This window comes from Synchiropus splendidus, chromosome 18 (assembly GCF_027744825.2).
Source record: "Synchiropus splendidus isolate RoL2022-P1 chromosome 18, RoL_Sspl_1.0, whole genome shotgun sequence".
Taxonomy (NCBI): domain Eukaryota; kingdom Metazoa; phylum Chordata; class Actinopteri; order Syngnathiformes; family Callionymidae; genus Synchiropus; species Synchiropus splendidus.
In genome coordinates, this window is record NC_071351.1 from 8740301 (window position 1) to 8758666 (window position 18366).

The window sequence follows — 18366 nt, forward strand, 5'->3', positions numbered from 1 at the left end:
TGAGAAATAAATAACACTTATTTAAATTCCGCTGTTGGTTTCAGTAACGATGACAACCACAAGATGGCAGCAGTGATCTCCACTGGTGCTATAACGTCGCTCATTCCGGTGACTTTGCAATTGTTTTTGCCATAACGAGGCCAAACAATTGAACGCACACAAGCATCTAGTATTTCCGACTGAAGATGTAAACACAAAACAAGCACCTTAGGTCTAACTTTACTTCAAATTCTAAATAATAAAATGTATACATGGTTAATGCGATACCTTTTCACGTTTGTTTTCATTTCCTCTTTCATTTCCACAGAGCTTACAAGTGTATTTTTTTAACCTATTAGTAAGATCAAGTGGGTGAAAAGGTCATCTTAGATTACATCTATTTGATGACAGTTTCTGCTAACCTGTCTGCTCCCACTGATCATCCCTGTGTAATCACATAAGCCCCTAATGGTCTCAAAGCCATGAATATTAGATACACTTCCCTTTACCCCACAGCTCAAAAATGATGAGGCAGCCGAATGGCCACAAGGAAGAAAAGTGCTGATAGAATAACAACACAGACTGAAAAATGAAAGGAATTTCACAACCACAGAGTAAACTGTTGTGATTGTTGTTTAACTCAACACAGCAGTTGAATGCATTGAGAACATGAATTTATCGTGTGCGGCTTTGCTTCCTATTTACATGGGATGTTGCATTTTATCAGTGCGCTTGCCACTTAAAGCTGGGGTTACTCTCTTGAGGGTGATAAGTCGCCGGACGGGCAGTAAAAGTCATGATTGGTTACAGCCCATAATGTACCGAACAAAGGAGATAAAGTGGAGAGCGAGGTGAGGGAGGGCAGTGAGGGTGTGACACTGATCTGACCGAGCAAGAGCAGAGCACCACGCCGACCATAAAACTATTTTCAAAACACACTTTGAGAAGAGGGCACTTTCATCACTGGACTGACTGATCCTGGTCAACACCTCGACTCTCCACACTTCCACATGACTTAAGCTCGGAAAATGTTGTCTGATGAAGGGAAGCCAAAGTTTGTCTCCACGTTGTTGAGACTTTTTATCACATTTGTGGACATCTGAAGGGCAAAACCAGTCAGGAGTTGTTTGAGTATCTGAGGCACACCGGAATCATGGCGAGTGACCTCGTAGTCGGGATGATCTATAACTTATTACTACCTTTTCTCCTGCTGACGGGTGAGTTTACAGCTTTATATTTATAAACTGAAATGTCATTTGCTCTCTGTGTGACTGTTAACACGATTGATGAGATAATTATAAAGTTTACTACCGTTCAATTCAATATTAAACAGATAAATAAATAACCCAACAAAAAAGAACAATATTTTGGAATTTCCTACAATGTTTCTTTAAATTGGGCATGCATCTTTAGTATTTGACTGAGAGAAAGATTTCATAGTCATGATTCATTATACCAGATTTATTTAATTATGATTACTAGTCAGTATTTTTCTATTTATTTAGATTTAATTTGCAAGTCTGTGGAACTGTTGGGTGTATAATGAGTATGCACAGCTCCATTTTACAAACAAAATAAATATGCAGCTTAAACAGAAGCTTGTTATCAATAGGAATAAACTAGATTTCCTTAAGCTATCTTATAGTCACACAGTCATTTTCCTCTCTTCCACACAACAGCATCCATTTTCCGATACAACGGACTGTCAGTGGTGTATTTTGTGTTTGTGCTGACACTGCCGCTGCTCCCAAATCCCAGCTTGGTCACCATGAAAGGTGAGTAAGAGTACAACTAAATATGATCATGACACACATAATGGGAAGCAAAAGAATAGTTGAGCTGGTGTTGTGTGGTATTTATAATCAGAATGCTGTTATATATGTGAGGCAGGAAGCTGCAGACAAATGTACTTGTTTCGTCCGAGTTTCATCTGCACTCCGGTTAGGGAACGTCCCTCGATCCATCAGCCAGGTTGAGTTTATGCATCTATCAATCTGCATGCGCTGCATTTTTTGTGTGAACCATCGATTACTGCACCCTGATGAGTTACAGTATCTGTGGCCCCCCAAACACCACCTCAGCTGAAAGTACTTTGTAAAGTTATATGCAGCGAATCAATTATACATGGCTTGGTAATTACAGAGAGGAATTAAAAGATGTGATGTCAGCTTTTTTATATGACTTCTGGTCCCTCCATCCAAACTACCCTTTCATCCTCCCGAGCGCCACACATCTCACATTTACCTTCTTCTCCCATAATACCATCTCGCTTTACTCCAACTAAGTGGTCTGGTGTGCGCAGATGCTGTGTGTGTGTGTTAGCCTCACGGCTTTGCGTGTGTGACTCTCACTGCAAAGCAGACAGGTTTAAGTGAAATTATGCTTTTAGTAAAAACCCTCAAAATCAATAAGATATTTGCTGACCTGAAGTCTCATCAGCGAGATTTCAACAACTGACTACTACCATCACATACTACACACAAGGAATCCGTTTCATCTTCCCAGCATTGTAGTTTAGAAACTGCTTGCCACTTATTTCTAAATTTAATCTTTCAATCCTTCAGGGAAACGTCTTTTGCTCCATTCTTCTGTGAGCTTTCTTTCTCTTTTGAATCAAATATCATGGCCAGAACGGCCCCATTGTATACAAACACAAAGAGAAAACACTGTTGTGAAAACATTAAACTCATCATTCACTACTGTTGCTCATAATTCTTTTCCATATTTAGGTAAAACCGGAGAGTTCATGCGGCTGCTGACGTACACAAGTTTGACGTTTCTGTCGCTTCAGTGTTTCATGCAGATCCCCTTTGCTTACATTCCGCCTCACGGTAAAGAAACTTCTTCATTTTGATCATAAATACATATGAATATTTATTTATAATTCAGGTTTTATAATGAACAAATAGTGATTAAGCACATTTTAATATTTACATTTTAAACATCATGGTGGAAGTGCTGCAGTGATAAGCACACCATTTGCCGCACAGAACAACATTTAAGTGCCTCGTGTAGTGTTTAGGATGTTTTGGCACTGAAAAATATTCCCAACAATAGGAAGTTTATTCGCACGTAAACTGTATTACTTGAATTGACTAGATTTGTCCTGTTGCTCCAGACAATAGGACCGGATTCTATTTAATCTCTTTCGTTTCACAGCGACTGGTGTCTGGGAACATGTCTTGTACCATCTTGGCATTGTAAGGTAAGGCTGGATTTATGAGCTGTTTTGTAACTCTTAAAATGCATTTACCTTCACCAATATTATCAAATAATCAATAGAACTTATTAAAGTATGTATGTTTCAGGAAAAAAAAGATGAAGTTTTGAGAATAACTCCCTAATGCATGCATGTTTCCAGATTCAAACTAGTCGATCCTGGGAACATTGTCCGACTCCTCGCCCCTGACCTGGGCCTCTTCATCGCCTCTCTCTTCATTATAAGACTGTGTAAGAAGCTGCTGCGTGCTGCCCCTCCAGTTAATCTCCATGAGAACGGCATCCCGCCCTCTGACCCTGAGGTAATAGCTCTATTATTAACTGCAATGACACTAAAAGACAGTGATATCCATCTGACTGCTTCACTCATCTGGAAGGAAGTGGAAACATCCGACACAGAATCTGAGGCAGAGAGCGAGACCGAGGGCTCGTCCTTTGACAGCTCAGATGACAGCACTCAGCAGGTTCAGACGGGCCCACCTCAGTTTGTCCAGAAGCTGATCGTGTTTGCTGCTGGGCTGAGGCTGCTGTTGTCAGCCATCATGAATACAGCTGCCAAAGTGGTGGTGACTCTACTGCTCGGTCTAGCAGGTACCACTGTATGATTCACCATGCGCTGAATTTCTCCAGTCAAATCATGCCCTCTCAACCTACTTCTCTACTTCCAGGGATTATACTGCCCTCTCTTACCTCCAGCGTGTATTTTGCACTGTTTCTTGCCTTGGTCTGGTGGTGGGTGTTCAGTCGATCCATCAGTCTGCTCATCTTCAGTTCTCTGTGCGTGATGATGGCCATCTTCAGCGGAGGACACCTGCTGGTCTTGTACCTCTACCAGCTGCCTCTGTTCCAACAGCTCGTCCCACCAGACGACGTCTATGCAAGGTACCACATTTACAAGGTGCATTTCCAGAAAAGCAGTTCTTTACTAATAATGATTTCATATTCTGCGACACAAACCTTTGCTAGACTGTTCGGGATGATAGGAGTGATCCGGACCAACAGCTCTGAACCGTACAGTCTACGTCTACAGCCACGAGTCTGCTGGCCAGACTTCATCAATCCCCTGGTTCTGCTGCTGCTATATTACACCCTGGTGGCTCTGCTGCATAAATGGGTTCACATCTCAGACGACAGGGTAAATAAAACTGTGCAGATATGTTAAATCCTTTGGTAGATAACTGTTTGAACAGGACAAAAAGCATACAAATACACACAAATGGACCTACAAATCCAGTCCAACAGCAGGTACAACTCTAGTGATCACCTTCTTCTCAACGTCTTTCAGGGAATAAAATCCTATTTGAATTTTTTAAAAGTTTTTGTTTCTCGTTTCGGAATTTTACTTGTCGCTGTAATCCTCAGGATACTGACGATGAAGACATTGAAAGTGAACTGGGAACTCCAGAAATTCCACCAAGCTTCTCCAGAGTCATCTTCACCACTGGAGACAAGCACGAGGTAAACTACAGACGTTATCTGCAACACTATCTGAATTGACAGATTAACCAAACATGCCTACAAATCTAAACTGTCAAGACTGAAAGCCACACAACTATAAATATTAACACGTATAATGATCATCATCATATTTTCCTTCAGCTTTTGAGCAGCACTGATGACGAAACCTATTTACCAGATGAGGTAGGGTTAAAGGAACTGAACACATAGATCAGTCAGTTACCTCATATGGTAATGAACATATGTCTCATGTGTCCACAGCCCATGATCTTAATGACAGGCCCTTGGTCAGATGGCCCCAGAAATGACCTTGGCTCTCTGTTAGGAGGTGCTGGCTACACCAACTGTTACCCTGTAACACAATATGAAGACCAAGACTCACCCTCACATGGTGTGTATGGCTTTCTCTGTGAAATAATGGCACAAGAACACATAACTTATTCATCTCATTCAGCGTCAAACACTGAACTCAAGACTGAAAAGAGTGAAGAAGTGAGTGACGAATCACTTCCAGCTTCAGGACCAAGTGCCCTGGTCATCGTCGGTCTCCTGGTGCAGAAACACAGCTACGTCTGTGCTTTGATCATCATGATGGTACCCTGAATGACACATGCACTGCAATGATAAACATTCTAGATTACAGAATTTTAGTGTTATCGATACTGGTAGAATATACAGAGAAGTACAACCGAGACAAATTCAAAAAAGAGCATACAGAGCATATACATATGATGTTACATCATATATTGGCCATAATGTGGTATAAATAAAATATCCTTTAAATAAAAGGTCACTGTTTCGTACACATCGAAACAAATAATGGGATAAATACGAAGATGTGCTCAAACAGGAATGGTGCCAAAAGAAAAAACTTAGCATGCTAATGATGCTGACTGGTTCCAGGTATGGAGCATCACCTACAACAACTGGTTAACCTTCGCCCTGCTGGTGTGGTCCTGTATCATCTGGATGATGAGGGACCGACGTCGATATGCCATGATTTCGGCACCATTTCTGGCCATCTACGGTACTGTCTTGGTCGTGCTGGGCTTCCTGAGCGGGTTGCGGCTGAGTCGCGCTGAACTGTACCCGGGGCTGCCTCTTGCCGTCATCGCTGACTTTGACCTCAACAGCTACCACCCTGCTCCGTGTATCCACCTGGGAGCAAAGGTGATACAATGTTTCAACTCTTACTGGATATCCACCTAGTATTCTGGTTTATCAGCTCTATAAAATGCATACAATGGATCCCTCACCTTCTCAACACTGTATTCAATTTTTTTTATTGTCTTTTATTTTTTTATTGTTGATTTTATGTTTTTTCAGTAGATAGATGTATTTAGAAGCTTTTAAAAGGAAACAATTTATCTTTTTGTATTGACATTTTATATTGATATATGATGTTGTACACTTTTGTTTTTTGTTTTGCTGATAGTTGATGTTGACAAAGATTCTCTTTTGCAGGTTTTTTACAACTTCAACTTCTGGTTGATGTTTCGCCAGCATCTTAAGGAAAGGCAGGAGGAACAAAACTTGAAAGCAGAATCCCTGGATGAAGTTAAAGTTGTGCAGTGTAATGTATTTTTTTAATGTATTATTTATTATGATACTCTGTCGAGGTTGCTATGTGATAGTCAAATTTAAACAGACCCCCACAGAATATTTGAATGGCATAAGTTCTCATCTTCTTCTGTTCTATCATGCTCAGCTGAAGAAACCGCTCAATCCCCAGTGGTGGCGATGCTCATCTCTGGAGTCAAAGGGTTGCTGGTGAAATACTGGATCCTCTTCTGCTGCTCCATGTTCTTTGTTGTCAGCTTCTCTGGAAAGGTTTGTCTGTCAAATAAATATTAACTATTGTATACTGTGCTGGAAAACGTTTTCAGACACTCAATGCATTCTGCTAATGGCAGGACTACGAAATATTATTTGATAAAGTGATCATTTATTTATCCCAACTGTGTTGAGGACAGACATATTGTCCAAAACTTTTTTCTGCCACTGTAGATGAAAAGTCCAATGATTGTCCATTTTTTTCAGGTGATGGTTTACAAGATCCTCTACATTGTTCTCTTCCTCTCCTTTGTGGTCCTGTACCAGGTGGGTGATATTTCCTGTTGTTTTGTCCACTTTTTTTCTGTGCTCACGGAGTGCATGCAACCTAATGGGATATATATGTATGAGGCTGTTTCATACGATCCGAATTTGATCAATGACTGTCAAACTTGCAAGCTGAAATTGCACTTAATGTCAGTGGAATATGATCAGTGTTGCACACTTCCTTTTTTGAGCTGTTACGGGTCGAGCTCAGATCATGCGCCGCTATAAAAACAGACCATCCACACACACTTTACACAACCCTCCACCCACTTCACAGGAGACACATTTTAAGAGTATTGATTTTCAGTCAAGAACCTGCGCTTACCCGTTTTGTAGTTATTTCCCTGATTTTCTTTTCCCATCTTGTGTTCTTGCTGACCTTTTAGAATCACAAGGGGCACTTTCAGCTCTAATGGCCACAGAGTCTAAAGGTGATGTGAGGCAGGACTACAATATTGTTTTGTCTGGTTACATCCGCATCACTGTGGCCGATATCTCTGAGTGAAAATCCCAGACTCAGTTTTGTGTTTCTGACAAACTCAATTTCAATTTGATATGGACAGTGCAGAACTGTTTGTGTGACTTCAATTGATGCACACAAACTTATTTGACATCTCTGTCATTTGCTCAAGTAAAGCATCAAAATGTTTTACCTTTCCCGAATATTCTAAGTTGTTGCATTTTTTTCTGCCACCTTTTCCTTTGTTTTCAATATAATAAAAGGGTGTATTCACTACAAAGTCACACAACAGACAGAAAATTATTCTAAGAAGTCAAGTACAGTGCATGTCATCCTTGACAACTTGCAGACGCTAGATGGCAGCAGAATTAAAAAAGGGGATCAATAAGATAACCACAATAATTCATTTGTCATGAAAGTGCCAAACATCAACAATAATTTTGGACCTTTTCCCAGAAACTCTTCCTAAGTTACACAAAATGTTTTCTAAGGTTCGATATGATTTGTGGCGCCGGTTTCTGAAGACATTCTGGGCTGTGGTGGTGGGCTACTCCATGGTGGTCTTGATAGCCATCTACATGTACCAGTTCAGAAGTGTGTCTGGCCTCTTCAAACAGATTATGGGCATGTCAGAGGATGGGTAAAGTTGTCACTCGATGTTCATTCATTCACAAGTTTTCTCGTCCTGACAGTCAGATTGTTTGTCATTCTCCTCAGCCTACGTGATCTGGGTTTGGAGCGCTATGACACAGTGGAGCTGTTTGCCCGTATCTTGCTTCCTGCAGCCTTTTTGTTGGCCTGTATTCTCCAGCTGCATTACTTCAACCCTGACTTCCTGGCTCTCACAAACCTCGACAACATACCTGTCAGAGAGGTTTCCAGGTGAGACAATAACAAGGCATAGATCACTGAGACTAGGGTCCTCAAACACTATTTGAATGAATGACTATTTATTCCAGTCCAACATAAAAAATAATCAAGATTTTTATGTCTGAAATTGTCTCCATTCAGGGAAGAAGAGTTGAAGAGTTCAGTGAATGCTATTTCTGACATGTAAGACTCACCTTTATATGTCCTTGAATATTACGTTTTCATATCATTACTACATTTTTCATCATGTATGAAAAATACATTACCATGTAATTGATACATTGTCTATGTATGTCTTTTCTCTGAACTATCCGATCAACCTCTTTTCTGTCTCGAACAGAATCAAGGAAAATATAGACAAAATCAGGCAAAAGTGAGATTCTTCTTCTTCTTCATTCCATCAATTCTCAATATATATCCATAAATAGATGTCTTGCCTCCTCAGGCTTGTGAAGGAGAGTGTTGAAGTTGGGAAAAGTCAGGAGACACTTGACAGTCTTGGACTGCAGGAATCTATTGAGAAGGAACCTGAGAAACATCAGGAGATGGGAGAGGAAGGTATGCACTTTATTTGAGGTAAAATCTTTGTATATTGTGTTTGTCAAATATATACAAACATATACCTTTACAGAGGCTGCTCCCAGCAGTCCTGAAGACAAGTGGATTCTGATAGTGGACCGGGCCAGTCTGCTCCTGATTCAAGGCCTCTCAGGACTCCACAGACTCCAAGATCTGTGCTGGAGAATCATGGAGCTTCACAGTTTTAAAATTGTATCTTCAGGCATCATTTGGGTGTCACTGCAAGAGGTCAGCTAGAAGCTCACTTATACTGTTTTTGACATCATTAATAGTTTTTAATGTGTTTTTATTTCGACAGGTTTCTCTGATGAACCTGCTCTTCCTGGTTCTTTGGGTGTTTGCACTACCATTTCCTCGGTTACGGTCGTCAGCATCCAACATTTCTGCAGTGTGGGCATGTGTCATGGTCGTGTGCAAAATGTTCTACCAGCTTAAAGTCATCAAACCTCTGGATTACTCTCCCAACTGCACTGCTGTGAGCTTCTGCATCTGTTTTATTTATCTTTCATTATATTAGCTTCAATTGTCTGTGTTGTGTTGAGTTAGCTGCAGCTCTTTTTAAACTGTCTTTCAGAGTCTAGTGCTGTCCAACCATTCCATCTTGGATTATGGGTCTGAAATGAAGGGAAACATGATGGAACTTCTGAGGAGGTCCATTCTCTACGTGGAGCCTGTGGATCCGGTATACTGGTGTGGAGCTCTGCGCAAGTGTGAGGGCAAGATCCTTCCATGTCTGAGGGTACGATTTTACCAACCCCATGTCATGTGGGCTGTAAACATGCTCCGAAGTATGCAGACTTTGATGTTTTTTAGTGAAGCAAAAGTAACTAGTTTTAATCTTCTGTGTTTCAGAACCATCTGATGGTGCTTGGCTTGCTGGCTTTCGAGGCCACAATCCACCGCCATCAGTTTTACTTTCGGATGCATAATAGCCTGAAGGCGCCGCCCTTCAGCATCATCTTCCATGGCATCACCAGGCAGCACCTGGACCATGGCATCCTGCCCTGCATTAAGTACTACATCAACTTCTGCTTCTACAAGTTTGGACTGGAGGTTTGTGTCAGCGTCCAGTCAAACGTGTCTGTCGTGTCCTCAGACCTGTCCTCTTCTTCTCAGATTAGCTTAATCGTGGCGGTCAATGTGATCGGTCAGCGGATGGATTTCTATGCCCTCCTCCATTCCTGCGCCTTGCTAGTGGTTCTGTCAAGGCGGCGGAGGAAAGCCATCGGAGAGGTGTGGCCTATATACTGCTGCTTCACAGCGGGACTCATGGTGTTGCAGTACCTGCTCTGCATTGGAATCCCCCCGGCTTTTTGTGTTGGTATGTGATAACATTCCTCTCTAAGTGAGGAGGTTATTATTTGTTATTATTTGTCCCACATGCAGATTACCCATGGAGGACAGCAGTTCAACCTTTGACATCCAATGTTATAAAATGGTTTTATCTACCAGACTTCGCTATGAAGCCGAATCCGTCTTTCATATTCTGTAAGTTAATGCAGCTTTTTCTTTCCTCTGGCCATGTTGAGATTGAAAGTTGGCATGTCTAGTTCTAACCCAAAAGCTGTGCTGTCAACTTTAGCTAATGGTGTTGTAATATTGTGACGTCTATCACTCCCCTCCTCTGCAGACGACCACCTCCTTCTGCTCTGCTCGTCCCTGCAGTGGCAAGTGTTTGAGGAGGAAAACCGGGCGGCTGTGCGGCTGCTGGCTGGGGACAACGTTGAGATCAGCCGAAGTTTGGATCCATGTTCCTTCAACAAGTTCATCCCTGTCAATAACTTTCTTCACTGCAGGTTCATTTGCCAAACCTATGGTTTGCCTTGTTTTGTTTAAACAAAGATAACCCAATACCCGCTTCCTGTTATCCATCGGTGTCTCTAATCCAGCACTTAGTCCTTACCCTTTCCCCCTCACTTAAGATGCCGGTGCAGAATGGCGGGCCATCTTTGTGGTTGCACTTGCAGCATTAAGGATCATTAATTCATGTCTTGTTAAACCCATGAAAGCTGTTCTGGTAATTCAAATAAGCTGAATAAGCATTTGTGAACGTTTCCCACTTCCATGTGAGGGCAGCGCCTTTATTTATGGGCTAGATTTCTAGTGTTAATGTCTTTTTACTGGAATGAAACATATTTATTGACGGTTGCGTGTTGGCTCAGTTTAACTTTATATAGTGTTTACCATTTTTAAGGCAGTTTTGTCCTCCTGTGGGACGTATCGAAATGTCCCTCTCTCTTTTAGGTGCTACCTGGACATGGTGAAGGTGTTTGTGTTCAGTTATTTCTTCTGGCTGGTGCTCTGTCTCATCTTCATCACGGGGACCACCAGGATCAACATCTTCTGTCTGGGTTATCTTGTGGCCTGCTTCTACTTCATGCTGTTTGGAGGCAGCGTGCTGATGCAGCCAGTCCGATACATCCTGCGACTGTGGGACTGGCTCATCGGCTACACCTGCTTCGTCATCGCCATGAAGAACCTGCTGTCCGTGAGTGACTGAAACCTCTTATGGTGTTTTCCAACATCACAACTGCATTTTTTTAAAAAAGAAATGTGATTATTAGCTCGGCTCCTGTGGTTACCTGGACAGCCTGTTGAAGAACGGCTGCTGGTTGATTCAGGCTTTCAGCATGTTCTGCACAATCAAAGGTTATGATGTCCGTAAGTATCATAAGTTAACTGCTAATCCCGCACCCACCCTTCCACACCAGGGTCACCTATTCTTTTGTTTGTTCCAGCTGCACCTGATGATGAGTGTGAGCTTCCTGAAGGTGAAGCTGGAATAGTCTGGGATGCCATTTGCTTCACTGTGCTCCTGGCCCAGAGGAGAGTCTTCCTCAGTTACTACTTTCTTTATGTGGTGTCTGAACTCAGGGCTTCAAAGATTTTGGCCTCCAGGTCTGTATCTCTCTTTCTCCCTCAGAAGCAATGATCAATTGCAATTGCAGTTTGGGTGCTGATGCAAAAATATTGAATCCACTTTGTGGCAATTTGCCATCCACCATGCATTCAGAACAATTTCTCTCTTGCTTGCTTCCAAATCTGACTTTAAACAGTTGTAAACCGTGGAAGAATTCCTCATGTAATGGGACAAAATGGCTTGTTTACTAGTATGACTATGTAAAAGTCATATATAACCCACATATGACTTTTTTTTTCTCCAAGAGGCGCTGAGCTGTTTGAGGCCAAAGTGAAGAAGCTGGTCGCAGCCAGACTGGAGATGGAGAAGAAATCTGTGGAGGCTTTGAAGAAGCAGTATGCCTCTTTATAACGTTTATATGCAGTGTATCTTCAGTTTGTTCTCCAGTGCTTATCTTAATTTATCTTGGGTTTGGGTTTTCAGGATGGAGAAAATCAAATCAAAACAGAGACCAGCACAAAAGAACAAACCGGAAATTCCTGCTGATCAGTTGGCACTGGGTAAGAACATGGTATTTCATAGTATGTCATGTGTACAGTGTTAAACATGAGATATGGTCTGTTGTTGTTGTCTGTTTAAAAACTGTTTTAATAGATAGGTTTACAATGTTCCCTAATGGCAATGTAAGCTTCATTTATTACTCTAATGATTTTTATATGAAAAAAAGAACAATAACAGTAAGCTAAAATGTTTAAATGTTTTTGTGTGACAAGATGCAGAGGCAAAAGCGAAACGGGATGCTGGTAAATGGTGGAAACCCTGGGTCTCTTCACCTGGAGGTGAGACGTAAATAACGTTGATGAACTTCATAAAATAAAAATCACGATTAAATATATTGCATTGAACCTCAGTGGAGAACAACTGCGGTTATCATCTGTTTGAGAGCGACAGCGAGGAAGAGGAGGAAGAAGCTGTGGAGAAAAAAGAAGAGGAGGAACCACCAAAGAAGAAATCTGCTTTCCAGGTCAACTCATGACATCAAGTGGAATTTAAAGAACAATTTATAGTTATGGTTATAGTTATAATATATAGTTATAAATTGTAGATAACGTCTGAAGTGATATAAACATTTGCCGCCATTTATAATGCTTTTATAATTTACAATGCTTGTTTGAGTTATTATGACTCATGCCTGCTTTGTAGTGAACATATTAAATAATTAGAATTTTGTCAACGTGGATTTGTGTTCTCCAGTTGGCCTACAACGCATGGGTGACCAGCTCTAAATCAGCTCTCAAAGATTTAAAGAAAGAGAAGAGCACTTTCAAGAAAGTGGAGAAGAAGAAGGCGAAGAAAGAGCTTCAGAGACAGCAGGGTGAGAGGGATTATTTATGAAGTCTCACTATCAGTAGTATTTACTTTTGTGCTTCAGGTATTGACAGGGCAGACTCCAGCGAGGATGAATTAGAGGAAGCTACATTGGAAGAGGACGGGGAGGAAGAGAAAGGTGAATGATAGGATATATTGAATTGTGTTTCATGATGCTGTCTTCTCACACACTCATCGTATGTAATACTGTTATCTCAGAAAACATTCTTCAGCGCGTCATCAGCACGCTGAAATTCAGCTTCGCGCTTCTCCAGTCACTTCTGGATGACCTCACGGAGGGATTGAACTCATTCTGTAAAGACAACCTGGACATTTCTAAAGTTCTGCGGTTTGAAAGAGCGTTGCTAAACCAGCAACAGAAGAAGGTAAAGAGAGTGATTTGTTTTGTACTGAATTAACTTGCTATAATGTTTCCTTAGTTCCACATAGTTGTCTGGAGTGTCAGTCTGTTTCCTTCCCTCCGCAGGGCAAAGAGGTGAGCCAGGAGAGTGTCAAGCAGTTTTATGAAAACTGGTTATCTCGTCAGAACACAGTGTCATCTCAGGATGACCTGGATGAGACCGTTCCTCCTCCCTCATCACCCCCGGTCGTCTTCTCCTCCAATATTGCCTACAACAAGCTAAAGAGCCAGGCGTCCAAACTGTCATGGGGCAGCAGTGTTTCCAGGTAGATTCCCTGTGAATAGCTGGCCTACTTTGTACACAGATCCTGTGAGCTCACCGTGACTCTCCCTCAGCTGCATGACGGATGAGACGCTGCTGGTCTCCAGACAGCCGACCCAGGAGGAGCTGGATGATCCTCCAGTCGCTCCAGCCACTGAGCACCTTAAAAGAAGACTCGTGAAATCTGCTAACGTCGATATGATGTCCTTTGAAAGCAGTGAGCTCTCACCAAGGTCAGTCAAAGCTTTATTACATAGTAATGTAAAAACGTCATGAATTATGATTTGCAAACGTATTATCTATTTGGATGTATTTCAAAGCTGCGAGGAACACACAAAAAAACTCCTGGAAAGGGAGGAAGAGGAGAAAGCAGACATTGAGGAGGAGCTACACCAAGAAGAGACTGATTTCCCAAAACAACAATGTGAAGATGAAGATGATGAGGAGAAAGATGAAGAGTTACAGCAGAGACAGGAAGACGACGATCCTGGAGACATTTCTGAAGCTGATGAAGAAAAAAGCCTGGCTACCTGTGAATCACCCAGACCGCTGACTCAGGAGACGAGGAACCTCACTGCCAGCGAGCTTCTGCTGAACAAGTCAGTCGACTTTTGATTCTGACATTAATATTTTGCCTCATGGAAATCTAACCCTCTGTTACTCACTCCATGGCTGAAGCATGTTTGAAAGCGATGAGATCACAGAGTCCGACAAGTTCTTTTTGACGCTCCCCCGGCCACTGAAGCTTCTGTTCGCCCTCTACAACACCATGGTGTCCAAGTCAGAGATGCTCTGCTATTTCGTCATCATCTTGAATCACATTGTGTCAGCGTCGCTCCTCTCTCTCATCCTGCCCATCCTTATCTTCCTCTGGGCCATGTTGTCGGTACCCCGACCCACCAAGCGCTTCTGGATGACGGCTATCATCTACACTGAGGTTGGTGCTCAGTCATAACACGGAATGTTATGAAACGTTACCTGACTGCTGTTATTGCTTTCAGCTGACTGTGGTGGTGAAGTACTTTTTCCAGTTCGGCTTCTTCCCGTGGACCACCTCGGCATACCGTGGCATCAACGCAGAGCGACCCTTTGCGCTGCCAAACATCATCGGTGTAGAGAAGAAAAATGGTTACGTCCTTTTTGACCTGATTCAACTGCTGGCGCTGTTCTTCCACAGGTCCATTCTGAAGGTGAACTCCAAGTCTTTGTGAAGGAGGTTGTGGTGTTTCTGGTAAATTTCATCCGACATCTGCTGCTGCAGTGTCACGGTCTGTGGGACAACAAGGAGGTGGAGATGCCTGACTTCTTCAAGAAAATGAAGAAAAAAGTGGACAAGAAGAAGATGACAGGAGGGGAGAAGTTAGGCAACAAAGAGAGGCGCCTGATGAAGTTTCTGCCTCTCCAGAGCTCCAGCAGCTCCATATTCCGCAGAGGAAAGAAAGATGATGGATCTGAAGGTACATTTACAAACATCAAATGATTCAAAAACACACACAGAAAAGTGACAGTTTTGTGCAGTGAATAATGTTTCTGCCTCTTTGCAGAGAAACCAAAGAAGCAGAAGAAGAAAAGGCGACAACACAAAGCTCCCCTGACCAGGAAGCAGAGGATCAGACAGCTGATCAGAGAGAGGATGCTTCAGGCCAAGGCTGCTGTCATTGAAGTGTGCGTGGCTTTCTTGTTACTCTGTCATGCTAACTTGTATTGGATTACTGATATTATGCTTTCGCTTGTTTTCTTTTCACAGAGCACTACACATCTACTTGCCCATCAGGCAGTTCTTCTATGACATCATCCACCCAGAGTACAGCCCTGTGTGTGACGTGTACGCCCTTATGTTCCTCATAGATGTTGTCAACTTTATTGTCACTATATATGGATACTGGGCTTTCGGGGTAAGACTCTGACAGTCGACATTCTACCTTGCGGACACCTGATGACTCTTCCCCTTTTTGTGCAGAAATACTCTGCTGCCGTGGACATCACCGAGTCCTTGTCCGAGGACCAAGTCCCCGAAGCCTTCCTGGTCATGCTGCTGATCCAGTTTGGAACCATGATTGTGGACCGGGCCCTCTACCTGAAGAAATCCTTGCTGGGGAAGTGTGTTTTCCAGGTGGTCCTGGTGTTTGGAATTCACTTTTGGATGTTTTTCATCCTGCCAGGGGTCACTGAAAGGTCAAAATTCTTTTCTCAATGACTGAGATACTTTGGCCAAAGACAGTGACTCAAACTTCAATTGTCTTTCACAGGAGATTCAACAGGAACCCGGTAGCTCAACTCTGGTACTTTGTCAAGTGTATTTACTTTGGCCTGTCTGCGTACCAGATCAAATGTGGCTATCCAAACCGTATTTTAGGAAACTTCCTCACCAAGAACTACAATTATCTGAACCTCTTCTTATTCCAGGGGTACAGCTACACACCTTTAGTTTCCTACAAATACAGTCAAACTTCATTCTGTCACCTCTTGTCTTAAGGTTCCGAATGGTTCCCTTTCTGACTGAGTTGAGGGCAGTGATGGACTGGGTTTGGACCGACACCACTCTGTCTCTCTCCAGTTGGATTTGTGTTGAAGACATTTATGCTAATATCTTCATCCTTAAATGTTGGCGAGAGTCTGAGAAGGTGAGCAAGATAGTCACACAAGCAAAAGTGGTGGCACTTTTTATTAAACACGGCTCACTGATGTCATTGCAGAAATACCCGCAGCCTCCGGGACAGAAGAAGAAGAAGGTGGTCAAGTATGGAATGGGAGGATTCATCATCTTCGCCCTCATCAGCATCATCTGGTTCCCACTTCTCTTCATGTCGTTGGTCCAGTCAGCCGCCGGCGTGACCAACCCACCCGTCGACGTCTCCATCGAGCTCAGCATCGCAGGATATGAGGTCAGAATCGCAGCGACATACTTCTTATATTCACCTAAAATGCATTTAACTACACCCAGCTATTTCCAGCCTCTGTTCAGCATGAGCGCTCAGGAGCAGAACCTGGTTCCATACTCACAAGGAGGCTTGAACCGGCTCACCAAAATATATGCAACCCATCCAGTGAGACACCATCCCTCCAAGTCTATGTGAGATATTGTTAAACAAACTAAAAGAATGTTTAATCTCTCTCTCAGGGAGCGATGCAGTTCATCATGAACTACGGACATGAAGACATTTTAGTTGCAAAAATCAAGAGCGACGCCAGTCTGCTGTGGAGCATCAGTCCAGCCAGTCGAGAGGCGATGATCCAGGAGCTGAGCAACTCCTCCCACATTTACATGACCTTACGGTGGACGCTGCTCAGGTCGGATGTGAAATCCGCATGGGGTGTGACTCACATCTCACTACATTCCAGGAGAGATGCTGTACCTGCCTCTTTCCCTCCACAGGAATGCCTCAATATCAATGAACGCAGAGACGGTGGGAGAAAACACAGTGAAATTTGAGGACAAAACTCTGAAGGATGGAATCGTCAGGATGCTTCAGGGGAACAGCAGCGCACCTATGTGAGTTCTCTCACCCACATGAGCTGGCGATGTTAATGACTGTGTAGCTATAAGAACTTTCATCCTCTCCTGCAGCATCATTCATTCCCTGCTGCCAAAGTTCATCCGGGGTCCTAAAGGACCGGAATCCAAAATGGCCACCAGGATGAATGTCGGTCAGTTGAGCCACATCACAGTTATCAGTTTCAAAATCATGAGATACACTGACACGCCAAAGCCTTTGTTATTTCTCAGAGCACTCGGACCAGCGGACACTGGCTTTCTTCCGGCCCATGTCAATCAAACTCCAACAGTCCACTGGGTCCCCAGGGAGGGAGGCTGACCAGTGGTGGGTGGTGGAAGAGTGCCCCCCTCTTCCTGTCTACTCTGACTACAAGTGTCGCAACATCGAGATAGTGGTGATCAGCGACAAAGTCAGCCCCTCAAGTCTGGGATTTCTGGCTGGACACGGGTAAAAGAACATTGTAAAAGGGGCTTCATTATTTGGTCCAGGGGTTCATTTGCTGCCTTGGTTACAAGCCAGTTCTGAGTTCATTCATTCATTCTTTATTTCCATTCCAGCATCGTGGGCCTGTACATGTCCGTGGTTTTGGTCATCGGCAAATTTGTCCGTGAATTCTTCAACGGAATCTCGAGGTCCATCATGTTTGAGGAGCTGCCGTGTGTGGACAGAGTCCTGAAACTCTGCACAGACATTTTTGTGGTCAGGGAAACCGGAGAAATGGAGCTGGAGGAGACGCTGTTTGAGAAGCTCATTTTCCTCTACAGATCGCCAGAGACCATGATCAAAATGACCAGAGAGAAGAAAGACAGCTAGAGATTGGTCCACTTCTGAAAACGATTTCTCTCGTGAAATATGAGTGAGAAACCACCTTTCAGAAAGAGGTTGTCCATGAAACAATTCTTGGCTTCTGATGTGAGCAGGATGAAATTGCTCCTGGCAGGTTGTTCAGTCCCTGTGATGTGTTTTAGCAGGAGACTGGTTCGGATTTGAATCAGAATATGTTGCTTTTATAAAGGCCAGAATACTCCTTTAAAAGTCCTCAGGAAAATGCATGCCACTGTCTGATTGAAAACTGTAAGTTCAAACGTAGAACGAGAGGATCCAAGAGATACCTTCACAGGACTACTCTGATGCATGTCAAGACCTCATTAATAAGGGAATTTGTTTCCCTTCAAAGTTATTACAGTTATGCAAAAGTCCATTTGTACGAATGTGTTGGCGTTTCAGCATGGATTTCAATTTACTCCAATGTGAAGTGACTCTGTGCAACAATTTATACAGAAATAAAAGTCT

The 18366-nt window shown here is 42.9% G+C and overlaps 1 protein-coding gene across 1 annotated transcript; it reads left to right on the top strand.

The window, feature by feature from the left end:
• Positions 1-1132: 1132 nt before the first annotated feature.
• Positions 1133-17886, top strand: si:dkey-11f4.7 (piezo-type mechanosensitive ion channel component 2). Its single transcript, XM_053849344.1, has 56 exons — positions 1133-1196; positions 1659-1754; positions 2709-2810; positions 3139-3184; positions 3341-3500; positions 3576-3789; positions 3867-4080; positions 4165-4333; positions 4561-4656; positions 4798-4839; positions 4918-5047; positions 5111-5250; positions 5560-5826; positions 6121-6229; positions 6365-6486; positions 6697-6756; positions 7708-7856; positions 7934-8098; positions 8228-8269; positions 8427-8459; positions 8532-8644; positions 8718-8893; positions 8964-9140; positions 9240-9404; positions 9518-9718; positions 9782-9986; positions 10052-10153; positions 10296-10461; positions 10910-11153; positions 11230-11326; positions 11404-11563; positions 11831-11920; positions 12009-12085; positions 12299-12364; positions 12437-12549; positions 12780-12900; positions 12958-13032; positions 13113-13279; positions 13381-13580; positions 13651-13809; positions 13897-14175; positions 14255-14513; positions 14578-14766; positions 14838-15033; positions 15121-15241; positions 15324-15471; positions 15537-15751; positions 15826-15984; positions 16053-16200; positions 16273-16461; positions 16531-16623; positions 16698-16867; positions 16953-17069; positions 17145-17224; positions 17268-17520; positions 17631-17886. The coding sequence occupies exons 1-56, from the start codon at positions 1133-1135 to the stop codon at positions 17884-17886; spliced, it is 8166 nt and encodes a 2721-aa protein (XP_053705319.1).
• Positions 17887-18366: the final 480 nt, after the last annotated feature.

Bases quoted from the DNA above. Each gene is read 5' to 3' on its own strand.
- si:dkey-11f4.7 (XM_053849344.1), top strand. From the start codon at position 1,133: ATGGCGAGTGACCTCGTAGTCGGGATGATCTATAACTTATTACTACCT. The intron at 8,270-8,426 runs GTAAGACTCACC...TGTCTCGAACAG, and splicing joins GTGAATGCTATTTCTGACAT to AATCAAGGAAAATATAGACA. The intron at 12,550-12,779 runs GTCAACTCATGA...TGTGTTCTCCAG, and splicing joins AGAAGAAATCTGCTTTCCAG to TTGGCCTACAACGCATGGGT.